The 17,700-nt window shown below is 41.0% G+C and overlaps 1 protein-coding gene across 9 annotated transcripts in view; it reads right to left on the reverse strand.

Annotated features, from left to right (window-relative positions):
- The window catches only part of ppp1r12a (protein phosphatase 1, regulatory subunit 12A), a 63,694-nt gene extending 56,637 nt beyond the window's left edge, over positions 1 to 7,057 (reverse strand). For 5 of the 9 annotated variants that reach the window (XM_082510206.1, XM_082510205.1, XM_082510199.1 and 2 more), the window contains exon 1: positions 6,717 to 7,056. In XM_082510206.1, the coding sequence (XP_082366332.1) occupies positions 6,717 to 6,953 (237 nt within the window). In that variant the 5' untranslated portion in view covers positions 6,954 to 7,056. Of the gene's footprint in view, positions 1 to 6,716 lie in introns of all 9 variants that reach the window. The other 4 variants (XM_082510201.1, XM_082510200.1, XM_082510202.1 and 1 more) reach the window with 1 other exon arrangement.
- Positions 7,058 to 17,700: the final 10,643 nt, after the last annotated feature.

Genomic DNA, 17,700 nt, shown 5'->3' on the forward strand with positions numbered 1-17,700 from the left:
TCATCATCCGTATAAAAGACACCTGTCCACAGCCTCAAACAGTCAGACTCCAAACTCCACCATGGCCAAGACCAAAGAGTTTTCGAAGGACACCAGGAAAAGTATTGTAGACCTGCACCAGACTGGGAAGAGTGAATCTACAATAGGCAAGCAGCTTGGTGTGAAAAAAAATCAACTGTGGGAGCAATCATCAGAAAATGGAAGACATACAAGACCACTAATAATCTCCCTCAATCTGGGGCTCCACGCAAGATCTCATCCCGTGGGGTCAAAATGATCATGCGAACGGTGAGCAAAGATCCCAGAACCACACGGGGGGACCTGGTGAATGACCTGCAGAGAGCTGGGACCAAAGTAACAAAGGTCACCATCAGTAACACACTACAACGGCAGGGAATCAAATCCCGCAGTGCCAGACGTGTTCCGCTGCTGAAGCCAGTGCATGTCCAGGCCCGTCTGAAGTTTGCCAGAGAGCACATGGATGATACAGCAGAGGATTGGGAGAATGTCATGTGGTCAGATGAAACCAAAGTAGAACTTTTTGGTATAAACTCAACTCGTCGTGTTTGGAGGAAGAAGAATACTGAGTTGCATCCCAAGAACACCATACCTACTGTGAAGCATGGGGGTGGAAACATCATGCTATGGGGCTGTTTTTCTGCCAAGGGGACAGGACGACTGATCCGTGTTAAGGACAGAATGAATGGGGCCATGTATCGTGAGATTTTGAGCCAAAACCTCCTTCCATCAGTGAGAACTTTGAAGATGAAACGAGGCTGGGTCTTCCAACATGACAATGATCCAAAACACACCGCCCGGGCAACAAAGGAGTGGCTCCGTAAGAAGCATTTGAAAGTCCTGGAGTGGCCTAGCCAGTCTCCAGACCTCAACCCCATAGAAAATCTGTGGCGGGAGTTGAAAGTCCGTGTTGCTCGGCGACAGCCCCAAAACATCACTGCTCTCGAGAAGATCTGCATGGAGGAATGGGCCAAAATACCAGCTACTGTGTGTGCAAACCTGGTAAAGACCTATAGTAAACGTTTGACCTCTGTTATTGCCAACAAAGGTTATGTTACAAAGTATTGAGTTGTATTTTTATTATTGACCAAATACTTATTTTCCACCCTGATTTACGAATAAATTCTTTACAAATCCTACCATGTGGATTCATGGATTTTTTTTTTCACATTCTGTCTCTCACAGTTGAAGTGTACCTCTGGTGCAAATTACTGACCTCTGTCATCATTTTAGGTGGGGGAACTTGCACAATCGGTGGCTGACTAAATACTTTTTTGCCCCACTGTATTTAGATTGCAGCCATCCTAGACCTCTCCAAATGAGATGACGGGGTGTCCCTTCTTCTTCCAAAAAGACAGAAGGCCTAGGTTCTATAGCAGAATAACATGCTGTGCTTATCAGGAGGACAGCAATGTGTCAAAGGCATTTTTGCCCTCCTCTCAGTGGCCAACTGCAAGCATCAGGCACAGCTGAGAATCTCATGTTTGGGACTGCAGTGAGATCCACAGCAATTATGTAATGTGTTAAAATGACTGATGCTGCTCTGGATGAAAAGAAACGCAGCCACCTCACATTATCATCATCTTCCACTACATAGTCTGAAACTGTTCCATTACAGATCCATGAGCCTGAGTATTTCAAATTGCTAAGCACCGCCAGAGAGTCTCTCTCTGTTCAGTCTGTTATGCAACTCCCACTCTGTTCATGCAAATCCACCAACACAAGTGACTAGCAACCCTCGAGTCGTCATGGAGACGAGGCAAGATAATGTTCATAGACATTAGGGCAATAATGAGGGTGTGTAATGTCAACAGAGCATGGGCATTGTAATGTCCAGCTCTGACATGTTAAGCTAAGCTGAATCCTGTCACCTTGGTCTGGGGGGGGGGTGTCAGAGATCCTGAGCGCTAAAGAAAAAGTTCAGGTGTAGGTCAGCGGGTAGATTTTGTTGTGTGAAGCAACAAGCCCCTCCACTCTAATTGCTTCAGTGGAGCTCAGTGAGCACCAGTCAGCTGGGCTTTGGCATTGTATAGGGAAAGTCAAGCCAGAGAGGGAATGACTGAAGGGGAGGGGTTTAGGTGACAGCTGAGGAATGTCTTCTCTGCTCCCTCTTTGCTATGGTTTCCAGCGGCCGTCATGTGAGGAATGCACGGGCTAGAACGACAGGACTTGGAATGCGACAGCTCTGGGACGAATTTAGCCAATGTGATCTGGAATCTCAGCTTGTCTAAGGGATTCCTAGTTCACTGGAACATCCCCTCTCTACCCTCAACCTGCATCCGTGCAGTCTGTGTTTTGGGTGAACCAATCTGTCTCAGTAAATCACGTTACAAATTCAAATCAGCTATCGAAACACTAATGTTTCTCTAATAGACTAGAGGAGTGCCAAATATCAGTACCCACCAAGGTCCTTGAGGTGAAACAGGACAAAAATATTGACAATGTGATAAATTGAAGAACCAGTCTTAAATCTCTGGAATGGCTCAAAGACTCAGAAGATTTACCCAAATAATATCAAACATGTCTGATATTTACATTTACAATTGTGTCTTCAGGAAGAGTGAATGAATGAATGAACCTCAAATGAAGTTAATGCCTATACACTTCAAGTCCCACAGCAAGTATCACTGACACTCTAGCCCTTAAGGCTAATATTATCTAGAACACTAGTAGTTAGAAATACTACCGAGTTCTCACTGAAGAACAACAACCCATGCTGGTCTTGTCTCACCAACCATTTTCTCAGATTCAGTCAAGCTTCTTATTTTTGTTTTGTTTTGCAGTGCAAAGCATTGCCAACACCCCAGCAAGCTGTTGCAACAAAGTCTCCATTTGTTTACATCTGCATGAGGTGGTATATCGCTTTGTCCGGCATGGTAATCGCAATAAGAGTTGCATAAATATTTTTAAATCTTGCAAAATGTGCATATTTGAGGTTTGTGAGAAGAAAATATGTGACGTTGGTCCTTATGTTTGTGTTGCAACTGAACTTCAAAGTCCTTTGGACTGAGCCTGGCAACAGTGTGACTTTTCACCTTGATGCTCTTGCTTGTACACAGTCATAGTGAGATCATTGATCATCATCATCACTGCTCAAGCATCACCTTAAGAAGTCTGCAAAAAGACATTGACGTGTTTACAGGTTCATCAGCAACAGGTCATTTTTAAAGAAACACAAGGTTCATGACTCACAGAGACAACCTCTTGCCTAAATGTGAGATTATACTAGAGCTGAACTACAAAGCAAAGCTACAGACTGAGTCATACCCAAACTTAGTATCATCTACTGAAACCCAGTTAGGAGAACTTGTGTTGGCTGTGGTGGTATTTATAAACCTGCACCGGTCACCAGTGATCAAGTCCTCATGCAGCAACATGGCACATTTCATAACAAAGAGAGAGGTCACTCATTCACGAGGATAGCTATTATCTGGAGGGATTTTTTTCTTTTGGTCCATCTAAAATGTAACAAGAAAAGCCACACAAAGACATTAAGACAAGAGGCGACTGACTGTTCAGCTCATCTTTAAGAAACTTAACAGCAGTTTAACCTTCCATCACCCCTCCTCAGCTCCTTGGTAAAACACCAAACCTAGAGATCACATGGCCTTTAACACACACACACACACACACACACACACACACACACCTCGTCTCCAGAGATGGTTATGTCCGGAGAGCCGCACTTCAAATTCTTTCCTCACTCAAGTTCATCTCTGGACATCAGCCCAAAAAAAGGCAACATTTCCACCCAATGAGTTTGTATTGAGGGGTTCATGCTAATTCCAGATTTCATTAAAGCAGACTACGATCTTGAAGAAAGGTCAATTTACCAGCAGGATTAATTAATGTGTAAAAAACAAACAAACAAACAAACAAACAAACAAACAAACAAACAAACAACAACAACAACAAAACTAAAACCCAAAAACGTGCATGAATCACATACAGATAAAGCTGATGACCCATGCCTTAAAACCTGCTTTTAAAACTTTTAATCTGTGCAGTGGCCTAAGTCTTGGAGAACAAACACACCATGGGAGCAAGGTGGTGCATAAAGCAGTGCTCATAATTACTAAGACGAGACATGTGGACATGAGTAATGAAGTGACATCACAGGAGATCTATGCAAGTATAAAACATTTAATGTGAATATTTTTGTAAATCCTTACATCATGTAAACACTATCCATGCTAGTGCAAACAAGATAAACAAATGCTCGTTTCCACTAGCATTATCCTTTATTTCTTCAAATTAAAATACTCCAGGATGCAATACGTAGGGAGAGAAAAATAAAAAAATAATAAAAAATATAGAGGGGCAACCACAGTTTCCCTCTTCAGAGGATGTTAGCTTCAATGTTTAATATGAAATAACCCGAAATGTAAACAGCACAAAATGCTGTCAATTAAAAAAAATAAATTGGATAAATAAAAACTCCACTATGGTACATTACAAATCAAAGAGAAATGGTCTGCTTTGATGACAGTTTTTCTGCTTCCCTGTGGCTCATCATGTAAAACACATCACCCTCTTTTACCTGAATCTATAAAGTCTCTGTAAAGGGAAGAAGGAGACTTCATTTTCTGAGATCAGCAGCAGACTTTCCAGTTTGAGTGTTAATAAACATGTGGAAATTATCTGACTCTGTAATATGTTCGACAGCATGTTCTAACTTGTGAACGAAGGTCAGGTTAAGGTTGATCTTTTTAAACCAAATACTTCTGCCCCTCTCCATCAGCCTATCACAGCAGTTGCGCCATCACGCAAAAGGCGACAAACGACTGCAGGATGTTGCAGAGAACAGTCCTGGTGCAGAGCCGCAACTCAACAAGAAGAAAGAAGAAGCTGCACAAATCACCTTTGGAGAGAACTCTGATGTCAACACAGAGCCAACTGGTTGGCACACAATATTTCTGATGTTTTCTGCAACTCTCTGGATCCAGATATCCAGCGTTACAGTTTGGCTTAATGAAAAGCTGGAATGGAACAGATCCTGATCATCTCACCCCAGCAGCCTCACAAGCACTGAAAGTGAGATCAGTTTCTGATTGGACTGATGTTTGCACTGTTGACTGTTTCAAGACACTGCAAAAATCCTGGAAGGGGGGGATAAAAGTTTATTTTCCAGTGGGAATGAAAAATTATTTATCAGAGGCAGAAACATGCAGTCAGAAGGGGGAAATCCCCCAAACCGTTCACCCTGCTTATTTCCACCAAAAAGTAAAACACTTAACTACAATGTTCTTGGTACAAAATAAGCAAGATATCTTTATAAAAGTGTCACTGTAAAAGCTAACAGTATACCCGTAATCACTTGATCCAATAAGCACAAACTGAAAAACGATATTAAAATAAATGTACTTCTTTAATGGTAAAAGCTACCTCTGAAGCAACAGAAACAAATTCATAAATTACACGACCAGGTTCTTTGTTATTTACGTTTTAATTCTAGTCTAGCTTTTGCACACCTCACTGGACTTAACCTGGTCACAACTTTCAGTAAGCTTACTGCACCAACAAGCAACCTACTTCCATCACTGGATCCATGGTGGTTTATAAAGCTTTTAAATCAGGCTTTAAACCCCATTTGGACTAAAACTACCTCACACAGCCTAAAACCCATCAAGATGAGGTGCCATTTTCAGTTTATCGGCTGTGGAAGTACAGATGCTAGTGAAAGTAGCTACCCCAGTTAGCGGGCAAATGACTAGCTTGGCACGGTTAACATCCCGGTGTAGCAAAAGCGCTAACGACACAGGCGTTTCCGATTAACTATACACAAAACAGCATAAAATTATGAGGCCCATAATTTACCACTGACGCCGTTTCTCAGGTCAGTTAATGAATGAATTAACTTCAGCTAAAGCCCCACACAGCTAACGACATTTATCTTAGCATGCTAAAGTACGTTAGCAGACACTCCGCTGGGCTAATACTGCGCTGTTACCATTCATTCTTTCCTGGCAATTAAACTAATATGCCCACTATTAATGAGGGACTGCATTTTTTAAGTCAGAGTGACAAGCAAACATTGTTTCGCAATCGTAACATTAGCCTGTATCTGAATGACGTTGTATCTAAAGCTAGTTAGCAAGGTAGCTTCTGCTTCCTCTCCAGAGAGTAGCCACAGTCAAGGAGGAGGGTTTATCAACAAAACGACTTTTACTGCTAACCAGGTAGCAGCCATCTATTGCTGGGTTCATTCTGCACGAACACCATTTATATTAAGCTCCAAACACACTAAATAGGATCCGACAATAATAAATTGACCACACAGACACTTGTCTGGCTTGATTGTATTTACAACATAAAACCGAGCCAATGTTTCAAATCGAAAAATGCAGCAGTACTGCAATTAGACTGCACCTACAGACTCAGGCTAGTTTATGGAGGCATAAAGTAGAATTAGCCCTGTAAATTAGGTGTTTGACTCTGCTGCTTCTTGCCACTTATACTCAGACAAGTGTATGCATAGTTAGCGCGGTTTACCAGTTAAACAGCCTCAGGAGGAAGCCAACGGATTCATCCCTTCTCTGCGTCGAGAAGGACGAGTATGCTAGGTAGGTAAACAACGGGATGAGAATGGCTTCCATTTGACAGGTGTACCAGGGTAAGCTTTTGCTAGCAGCCAGTCGATATTTATGTCTAATGGTACCGGCTGCTGACATAAACCCACACGGCAAGCTAACACAAACCTGGTGGAGGGCGGTGAGACCGTCTACATTGGCGTAGTTGATGTCAGCGCCCCGGTCAAGCATTCGGAGCACCTCCTCGGTATCGCCGCTCGAACAGGCGGCCAGAAACACGGCGCCATCATCGAACTTCACCTTCGTCTTTTTCTTTTTCAAAACAGGAGGCTCCTGGTCCGTTTCCGAGCCAAGCCATCGCTTTAACTGTTCATTCCGCTTCTGCTTGGCGTCCGCCATCTTCATCCCCCTCCTGTCTCGGGCTTCTTATCTTTCGCCGAGAGAGGATATACTTTATAGTGCCACTATCCCACAGCGCAGTGGGGCGTGGGAAGGGAGGGCTGGGGAGGAGGGGGAACTGAGAGAGAGAGAGAGAGAGAGAGAGAGCGTCTGGATTCCCGTAACCTCGCGAGAACTGAAGCCCAGGAACTGCAGCATAACGTCATCATCAGCAGATTATAAAACAGAGTGAGTGAGCGAGCAAGCAGGGTAATCCTTATAGACTGTGCACACCAAATAAGACAAAATTACTTTAAAATATTGCATAACCTTTTGCGGGGTGTCAAGAAGTTTCAAAGAGAGGCTCTCTAAGGTGTAGTAGCTAATATTTTTTGACCACCTCTAGGCTATTGTTTGCTGTGATATAGCTGGGAACACAGAAGTAACTTAAAACCATATGTCAGTGAATGTACCTGCAGCAGAAAACAGTGTTATCTGTAAGAACTACCAAATCTTCCCACCTTCTTCGTGCCATTGGTGAAGGAAAGGAAAAGGAGGTCTGAAACAGGGACGTTTCCAGGATTCTTTCAGTGGGGTGGCACATGCACCCACAACATCTTGCTTTTGTCAATACATCATAGACATAAGACATAATCTCTCCAGTGTGTCCTGTCTTTTTTAATGTTGTATTATAACTAGCAATCATATCAATTAACTTGTGATTTACAGACGTCACCCTTTCTTTTCATTTGAGGAAGCAGGAAGGATTTTATTATGCTATCTAAACAAACATACTCTTTGCAGATGTTTTCCACTTCTTGTGGATGGTTCTTTTAAAGCATTTTGTACTAAAGGTACTTCAGAAGGTGAGCCAAAACTTTCAGGCACACCTGTCTTCTCATACTCAGGAAAGAGCACGTATCTCATCTGAAATACCATCAGTTCTCCTTTAAATACATAATATATATTTAAATATTTAATGTCAGATGAATTTAATTAGTTTTAGTTTTTGCCACACAAGAAAGCAAAAGTTCTTGGCCACCTACACATTACACTTTCAGGAACTGCCTATCCTTGGAAACCTATGAATACCATGAATTTCTTGGTGCACATTGTGCTAACATTAATGCCACAGGAGGTATGCAACTCTGCACTATGCGCCACTGCAGTTGTAACTTTTCACTGATATGACTTATACTTGATCACACAAAATTCAGTAAATCTTTGCAATGACCTGTTCTTGCACAAATGTCGTAAAAGCAGTCAGAATTGCTTTATACACCTGTGGCAATGGGACTGAGCGCATCTGAATTCAAAAGAGGTGTGGCCCAGTACATGTGTCCATATAGAGTAGTTGCACAACCAGATAAATGACCTCTTTTTAGCTCCAAAAAGACATACAAGGTACTTTCCAAACTGTAACCTCCACAGAGCCATGTGTTCCAACGTCAGTGCCCTTCTCCATTACTGCTGGTTACTGCTATTGCTGCAGAAGCGCTAAACTACAGCTAGCCAAATGATTAACTTCAGCTTGTGCTGCAATAACTTACATTGCGGCTTTATGGCATCATGGGTGTTTACTTTTTCGTTACCGAACTTTCTGACTTGATTTAAATAATGGTTGCAGAAGTGTATCAGCTCAGAGGGCTCAATTCACATTTTTAGGCAGGCCTGAACCCCCAAAATCTATCAATAATGGAGAGGGCAAATGGCATTTTAGTTGTCATTTTTAACATTGCCAATCGGTGACAATGTAACGACATTGCCCTGTGGCTACAAAATACCCGGACCTAATGGAGACTGTTGCATGAAAATTAAAGAATATCATAAATACATTGTATTCTAGTAGCATCACTATGAAGTTATAGCAGAGTCTTGGGTCTGTTATTTATTTTTGTCCTGTATTTGTGCTGAATTAGTGTTGATTGAGTCTTTTTATGTTGTCTTACAATCAGCGGTAACTCAAACGAACCATCAATTGTACAAAGTCATGTGTTTTTTTATTTTATTTCAGGAAGTAAAATGATTTTATTGTTCTAATTAAACAGACTGTCTCGGTGGAGGTGTTTCCCCTTTCTTCTGAGTGGTTCTTTCAAAACATTTGGTGCCAAAGCCATCCCAGGGGCGTGGAAAGATTTAAGGCACACTTTTCTTATCTGCAGTTATCTGTACATCATGTAAAATATCATCACTTCTGTATGTATACTGATATAGTCAGTTCATTCATTTATTACCTCTTTGTGCAACTGTGGTAATAACATTTGGCTGACACAAAATCTCTTGATAGCTGGTAATTATATACTGCTGGGAAGGCTTATCTATAATATTACAGTATAATATTAATATATTAGCAGCTTACTACTACTAATAATAATAACATAAGGAAAAAAATGTAACATACTCCCAGCAATTACCCTGCTGGATAAGGAACTTGCCTTAGTATTATATAACTGGAACAGAGAGTAGTGTCCCAGTGGAAAGCATTTGTGCCCTTTAGCGTATAAGTGGTACAATAAAGGTACTTTATTCTCGTATTTTTGAAAGACATTTTGAAATTGGGAAAGTAAGGAAAAACACAGGAAAATCATGTTGTTGAATCAAGGCAGCCTACAAAGGCAAATGCATGCATTTAGATGCACTCACTCACTTATATGTCCCACTATATGCCACCCTGTAAATCTGCTACCTACACCGACTCAGAGTTTTTCCTGTGCTCCATCCAGCTCCCCATATGCTTCTGCACTTTATTTTTTAATGGATCGATTTACAACATTTTCCATCTTCATATGTATTTCCCTCTGCCAAAGACCTTTACCCTGTTTTAAAAACAGTTTTAATTACTTTTTTCTTTCTGTCACACTGTGACTCTCTTCAGTTTATGTATTTGTGTACAAAGATCTTTTTTTTTTAATGCTTCATTATCAACGTTGTGGTTCAAATGAACTTTTACAGACGTGGCTATTTTCATTTCAGGAAGTGGAAGGAATTTTGACATGCTAACTAAACAAACTCTCATTTGGCGGTATTTCCCCCTTTCTTCCACCCAGATTCGCGAAACGGCTTTTCCAACCATGTAACGCGTTTAGTTTCCATGTCATAAAAAAGACATCGCTCCCCAAAGGGAAATGGAAGCCGTCTTATTACAGAGTACCTGCAATGATTTGATGGGGAACACTTGAAGTGTTAGTAGACTTAAGCACCAGGGTGGTCCAGTTCAATCTGGAGTGAAAACAGGGTGGTACATAAAGTGCATGTGATTTTTATTTTGTTTTGTTTTTTTTGGCACCCTCATGTGTTATTATTGGCAGACATTCATGTGTACTCAGCAGGGGGTGCGGTGTTGCCATCAAGTTGTAGGTATGAAGCATGCAGTCGCTCTTGTTTTCTTTACAGCAAGGTGTCACTTAATGATGTTTTTTTTTTGTTTAAAGACATTAAAAATGAGAAAGATAATCTCTGTGCGTAATTAGGTGCCCCCCTCCAACTGAACTTGAAGTTGACATCCTGAATAACAATCTGTTCAAGCAAAATCATGAACCAAAACATTTATACAACTGCCACCGTGAGCCATTGTGTGGAGTGTGTACACGTAAACCCAATATTATTTCATTTCAGAAGCATTTACTGCCTAAAAGCACAGTAAACCGGACTTAGAAGACACTCAGCTCAGCTGTTACACAAATGTCATGGGAAATCTGCACGGTTCTAATGAGTCAGAGCGATATGGAACACCAACAGCGTCAGCGTCAGGAAGTTGCTGGCCACTGGCTTCAGTCTGCTGATACCAGGAGGGTTGCAGGGAAAGTGATGTGCAAGCTGCTGTTTGGCAGGGAAAGCCGACCTCACAGTGACTGACAGAACAAGGCGAGCGCTGTGGGTCACTTCCAGCTCTGAATGTAATAAGAGTCTTGTGTGTAGGTGTTTGTGTATCTGTGTGATACATCAGCGAGTTTATGAGCTCCAGACAGCACAAACAGCAAAAAAATGTGCTTACTTGGAGGTTTTGGTTCAGTTGCTTGAAAAGATTGTTTCGTAAGATTAATTTTTCCAGTCCCTGTCAACATATGAACACCAGGCTCTGAATATGTGACGGGGTGGAGTCCGCATGTTCTCCAGGTTCCCCCACAGTCAGAAACATACATGTTAGCTTAACTGGCATTTCTAAGTTGGTCATAGGTGTGGATGGCATCCTGTGTCTATGTTAGCCCTGTGATAGACTGGCAATCTATGACAGCTGGGCTAGGTTCCAGCTACTACTTACTACTACGTCCAAAATGGATGTAGGTTTGGTTGTGCTTGTCTTGCCAAACATGTTTAAATTTGTATTGAAACCAAAACAATGGAAAAGCATCAATTGATTTGAACTTCTTATAAGTGCCATGCATCTGCCTGCTACAGTCTACTTTTTTTTTTCTTTTTTCAATGTAGGGAAATGTATTTAATGAGTGTTGTGAACTGAAAATGTGTATGTAATGTGTGAAACTGATGAAATAATAATAGGATTCCTCTTTTGTGCTGCTTTGCTAGCTCTTCGTTGTAGCCAGTGTCGGTCGTTCAGGGATGTTCTTGCCATTAGTCTCTTTTTTTTACAGTCTACTTAAAGTCTACAGCGTCAGCTACACTGTTAGGGGGCCCCATGTCGCGCTGAAGGCCTGGAAACTGTTCAATGTATATCCACATCCTTCACTTAACACCACTAAATATCTTGAATGCATCCTGTTTATGTATCCTACTATACCCCCTCCCTCCCAGCAGCTGTATTTATGTCAGTAATGCCAGTGACACAGAGCGCTTATTGACTAACAGTAAAATGACTTTTGCCACAGTGTCGGCTGATCATAATTAATGGGATGTGAGAGGAGTCGTAAATCCTTTATTGAGACAAAAATCATTTGTCAGCATTACCTTTCACATGCAGATGTGACTAAGAGGGCTGTCACATTGTATATTTGCCAGGCAAACTCTTGTCTTTCATTACTCTTCACTTTGATCTCCTATGACTGTTTGCTTCTGTTTCTGCTCCTTGAGGGGATAAAACTGTCTGGGAGTGATTCAAGTGTATTGATGCCACAAAATTACAATGGTGCACTCTCACTGTTTGTCTCTGGCCACTGAGACGTGCATGATTAAAACCCGGCGACGGACCTCAAAGTTGTGTCAGTGTAGGCGTGTTCCAAGCATCACGACACCAGCGTCAGGGCCCTCTGCATCTATGACTTATCCCTGAGAGGAAGCGCTTGTTTACCGCTTTAACTGAGTATTTCCGCTGTGAACCGTTTGTGGTTTGTGGAAACAGATGAGGTGTGCAAGTCAAGTGTCCTGGAAAGACAGCTGGAGAGGTTGACGAGGGTTGTTTACCTGAGCGTGTGCCTCTTTAAGTGTGTATGTATTTATATGTTACTGGACAGGCTGCGTTGGATGTTATCCAGCCTGATGTCAGCCATACGGTATTCTAAAGGTTCCTACAGTTCCTATAATAATTCCCGTGTACACTAGAGCAACATGCTCATATAAACACACAAACACAAAGATTTATGGAGAAGATTGATTTGAGTCTTTCTCTCAGGCTGCTAAATTTACATGTACAAATATACGCTCATGCTACATAATTGTTTGTCCTGTTTTTGCTGCTGGCTGTGAAATTAAAATGAAAATTTATGCACTGGGGTGCGTAAATGCTTGTTGACTTCTAGCCAATGTGATTGTGTCATAATATCTGATACAGCTAAGGTAGTTCAACTCCTGATGGTTTAGGAAGAATTCACAACCAAAGAAATAATTGTTGCAAGATTATGTACGGATGCCTGCCTGCCTGTCTGTTTTTTTATAACTGTGCAAGAATTTACATTACAATGCACCAGCTATGCTTGTGCCCCAGGCAGCAGACTTCAAGTGGACTTTGGCTGCTCCCTTATTCACAAGGGGTTGCTAGGGCAAATAGGTCTGCATGTTTTGATTTGGCAGATTTTTATACCAGATACACTTCCTGACTGATTTGTGTCTCAGTCCAAGATCAAACATTATGAAGCCGCATAAGTGGATTTCAAATAAGTATAACAGGAATGACTGCTTGACCATCAGGTCTTTTGCTATCTGTGTGTGTCTGTAATGGAGTATATTCCAGGTTAGCCAGCACCTCGTTGGCTTAGCTTAACATAAAGACAGAAAGAAAACAAAGAAACAACCAGCAGTAGCTCTGCCTCTATCAGGCCTTAGAGGTGCTTGCAAGAAAATGTAATATGTGTTATTTGTTATGTGTCCTAGTCCCTAGTTCCCACGATGTCTGATGAATTTTTTTTTATGCTAAAGCTAATCTGCTGCTAGCTGTAGCAGAAAGCTATGATACAGTTAGTAAGAAAGCACAATGCTATCTATTCCTTAAACTAAACTTGTTCTTCTCTGGTGAACTTCTATTTGATATTTTGTGTTTACATTTCAGGCCAAATGTTTCTTTTCTTTTTTTTCTTTTCTTTTTAAATATATGCTCACTTTAGTGCAAGCATCCATGATAGCATGTGAAGATACATTAGCATGCATAGTACATCTGTGAAGACCTCATTAATACTGAAAGATTTTTGATCAGTATTCAGACTTCTTTCTCAGAAAAGGCCACACCTAGCAAAACAATGCCTAACCACATCCTGCATGCCTTACAACAGTCAGGTGCCATAATCAGATTCTGGGTGCTAAAGTGACCCGCCCGGTGCTCTAACCTGTTACTAACTGAAAACATTTAGCACATTATGAAGTGAAAAATATGATGGAGACGGCCCACAACTCTTACTTCAAGGAAGAAAAGGAAAACATTTTACTTTTAATGCTACTTACATCATTTGGTTGCCTCGCAAAGTGCCTTGCAAAGTGTTGCTAACAAAAGAGATGATTCCTCACAGTCCCAGATATTTTAAATGAGCTGGTGGCAGTAAATTGTTTTCTGGAAACTGAACTGTAATAAGAAACTTAAAATAAGACCACTTGTCACTGGTGTCAGTTCAGACTAGAAGTGACTGATAAATGAATAAGTTAATGAGATTAGACATGGAAAATCCTGTTTCTTTTTATTGCACATAGAGTAACTGTAACCAGTCATATCTACCAGCATGTCAGTGCAAGTGACCTAGACAAGCAGCACTCACTGAGTGGTGTCTGGTGAAGTGCGGACATCTCAGCCCCATCTGAGAAAAGCCAGACATAATGCTCCTATGCTCGTATGTCACCCAGAGCATGTTGTTGGCGCCTGCAATACTAACACACTCATCTCCTTTCCCAACTTGTGGGAAGACAGCAGCTTTACCGAGTAGATAGAAACAGTCATGCTTTGATGTTATCCTAAGACGCCTAAAATATGATGTTGAGGAAGACTGATAGTGCTTGCTCAGCTCTTCAGATGCAATTAGTCACCGGTGGATGAAAAAGCTTGTCCTAACCTGTGGAATAAGGAGAGAGTGCCGAGCTCAGTGGACAATGAAAGGTCTGATTATATTGAAATCCAAAAATAGTTTTCTTTGAAAAGTTTTTAGGCAACGACTGGACCTGACCCAGCACCCCTGATGATCAGGTCTACACTTTACTGCAAGTCAGCTATGTGGAGAACTTCACCTTCCCATCCAATGTCACAGTGGGGGCTTCAACTGTCAGAGTATTTACAGGCAGAGCAAAATGAGATCACATGCTCAGTTCAAGGCCAGTCATGTCAGACAGTGAAGTGGATGAACAGAAAGCAACTGGCAGCAAAACGAAGTGAGAGAAAAGGCAGATGAGTGACAGGCAGGTGGGGTCACAGGGCGGGGGCGGGGGGGGAGTGCATATTATTTCAAACCATTCTCGTAAAGACAGTAACTGTCTTGTTACAGCGACAGTAACTGGCCAGTGGTCAGATGGTGTGACCTTATACTCAGCTGTCAATGCTGCTTGTTTGTGTTATACCCTTAATTAAGAGGAGCAGCCTGGTGCTGCTAGCCAAATGCACTTGATCAACTGAACATCAGCAAGCGTGGCTAACTCAATAAAAGCAGAGGTTTTGACAGTTTGCGCCAAGTCTGGAGCATTAAGGTGTGTTATCAGAATAGCATAATATTCCCAGAAGTGGACATCCCTGCAAATCCCCCCCAAAGCCAGGCAATGCAAAAAGAAACTACAAAAAAATCCAAGAGCTACATATCACATTCTATAGACCTCAGTTAGCATTCAACAGGAAAAGTTCATGACATTACAATTAGAAAAAGACTGAACAAGTTTGGCTTGTTTGGATGCATTGCCAAGAGAAAGCCTCTTCTCTCTAAAATGAAAATAGCAACACGACTTACGTTTACAAAGTTGTATCTGAAAGAAACCACAAGACTTCTGGAATAATGTCTTTTGAACAGACGAGACCGGAGTGCAGTGACCTGCGTGCCAAAGACCGAACACAGCACATCGGCACAAACACCTCATAGAAACTAGGCACCTTGTAGTCGACCATGAACTCCTCTGTGTACCATTATACACCGAGGAGTTCTAGAGTCAAATGTGGGGCCATCTGTTAGCTTGGGCAACGTTGGGATTGCAAACAGAGCAGCAAACCTCCAACAAGATGGCTGAAAATTAAGAAAACAAAACCAAAAATGTGTTGTAAGCTCAGTCAAAGTCTAGAGTCTATGAAAATGTTCTTTTTCAGATGACTCTACATTGTTTCTTGGCCTATTACACATAATATAAAGTTTTCTAGTGAATTTTTTTTCACATTTAGTAAGACAGTGTGCCTTTGACACCTTATCAAAATGCATTTGTTTCAATCATTTTTATTAAATTATTGTTTAAAAACAAAATTATTATTGTTTAAAACCTATATATATATATATATATATATATATATATATATATATATATATATATATATATATATATATATATATATAATTTTTTTATTTTTATTTTTAAATTTATGATATAAAAAAAATCACTTCCATGCATAAACATATACAGCTGGGGTGATGGATGACCTCACTCAGTCACTTCAAGGTTAATGATTTCCAATTCTGGCTCAAGATGGAAATGTACATAGTAGTTTGTTGCAGCTTCTCTATGCCGTCTTAAGAGTTTTTGCCACACAGATCCAGTGCACTGTGAGAGCTATCACCTGTAGTTTCAATGGCCTCTAATAACATCCACATGCATCCTGGACCCCAAACTGCGGTACAGGGCATTGTAGTACAGGGCTGGGGAGAGTATATGAGGTGATCTACTCGCAGACGACAGCTGAGCACTAACCCTGGACAGAAATAGGGCAGTCGCTTTCACTTAGCAGGGGCTATACAGCCAGAACATCACTTGATTGCACTCTTTCAGTCCCACACCATTATACTGGCATGATAACAATGGGTGTTTGATTGTGATAACTAGCGTAGGGTGACTGCATTAGGTCAGACATGTGCAAATGAATAGTAGATTTAGTGTGTGAGGAATACACATGTAATTCTGAAATGCATGTCTCTTTAAGGCCAAATGAGTAGTGGCAGCCTAATAAGACAAGGCTATTTGAGTGACCTTGTTTCCTGGAGAAAAGAGGCTAATAATAGGCCAAAATCTGGAGCTGTGGTGAAGCCTGTAATGGGTTTGTACTAAAAGCTACTTTGAATCATTCCAGCCAAGCAAACAATGGAAAAAAGAGACCATCAATTTCTCTTGTCAGAAATAAATATCATATCATGGTTCGGCAAGATGAAGATGTTTTACATCTTTATTCAGATGAATCTGGAGGAGGATGTAAAGAAACAAACTGCAGGGTTTTAAAAAAGGCCAAACAACAGCTGTATTAAAGGAGTCTAAGTCTTTCATAACAACCCTCATATGCCCACACATATCTAGCCATGATGAGGTTCTTTCCTGAAGTAATTCCAAGGAAAGAGATCAGAGTCAGGCTCGACAGCGCGCCAAGCTAAAGTGAGACATCAGCAGTTGAAATTTGTCACATGAAGCAGTTAAAACAGATTTCAGACTCTTTAGTGTCTGAAAAAGTCTTTAAAGTTAGGTTATATTTCTTGTGTAAGTTGCTTTAGTTGACAATGACACAGCTTTAGAAAGCTAACAGTCAGCAAACAGTTACCAAGCCCACTGACACTTCTTGTAAATATGAAACACTGGCATTCATTTACATCTGTGTTTGTATCCAACTGACTCTCATTTCAGCTACAGGTCTTTACAGGTCTTCAACTACCACCTTCAGAGACAAATATCTGGCTTAAGATGCTAGCATTCTTTTTTGAATGTTCAGTTATCACTGAACACCAGGGTGGCTGCAGCCTAGTTTGTAGTGCGTGGCACTTATCTGTCCAGACGGCTTCTGAGAGATAGGACATAGGAAGGCAAAGTTAAATCAAATAACCACATGTCACAACTAAGGTGAAGAGCATCTCTGAATTCACAGAACACTGAGCCTTGAAGTAATTGGACTTTGGCAGCAAAACTTGGTCCTGCTCCTGTAAGCTAAGAACAGAAAACTATGGTCATAGTTCGTATACACTTGCATAGGACAGTTGTGCATTGTTTTGCAATATTGTACATTCATTAAGATCCATATTTATATTTTAGTACTTAGTTTTTATATATTTTTAGTATTTATTCTAGATATTTATACTGTTTTACTGTTTAGTAGCCTGCTGCATCTTCCAAGACCTAAGAAGCTGTGTTTCGTCCATTTCGACATGATATGATCATGCAACAGTCTAAATCTGGGACTCTCCACCATTTGACCTTAGAACTGATGAAGCTTCTCGAATGAGAGGTGAAAGGTCTT

Source organism: Aulonocara stuartgranti, assembly GCF_965226115.1.
Source record: "Aulonocara stuartgranti genome assembly, chromosome: 17".
Lineage (NCBI taxonomy): Eukaryota > Metazoa > Chordata > Actinopteri > Cichliformes > Cichlidae > Aulonocara > Aulonocara stuartgranti.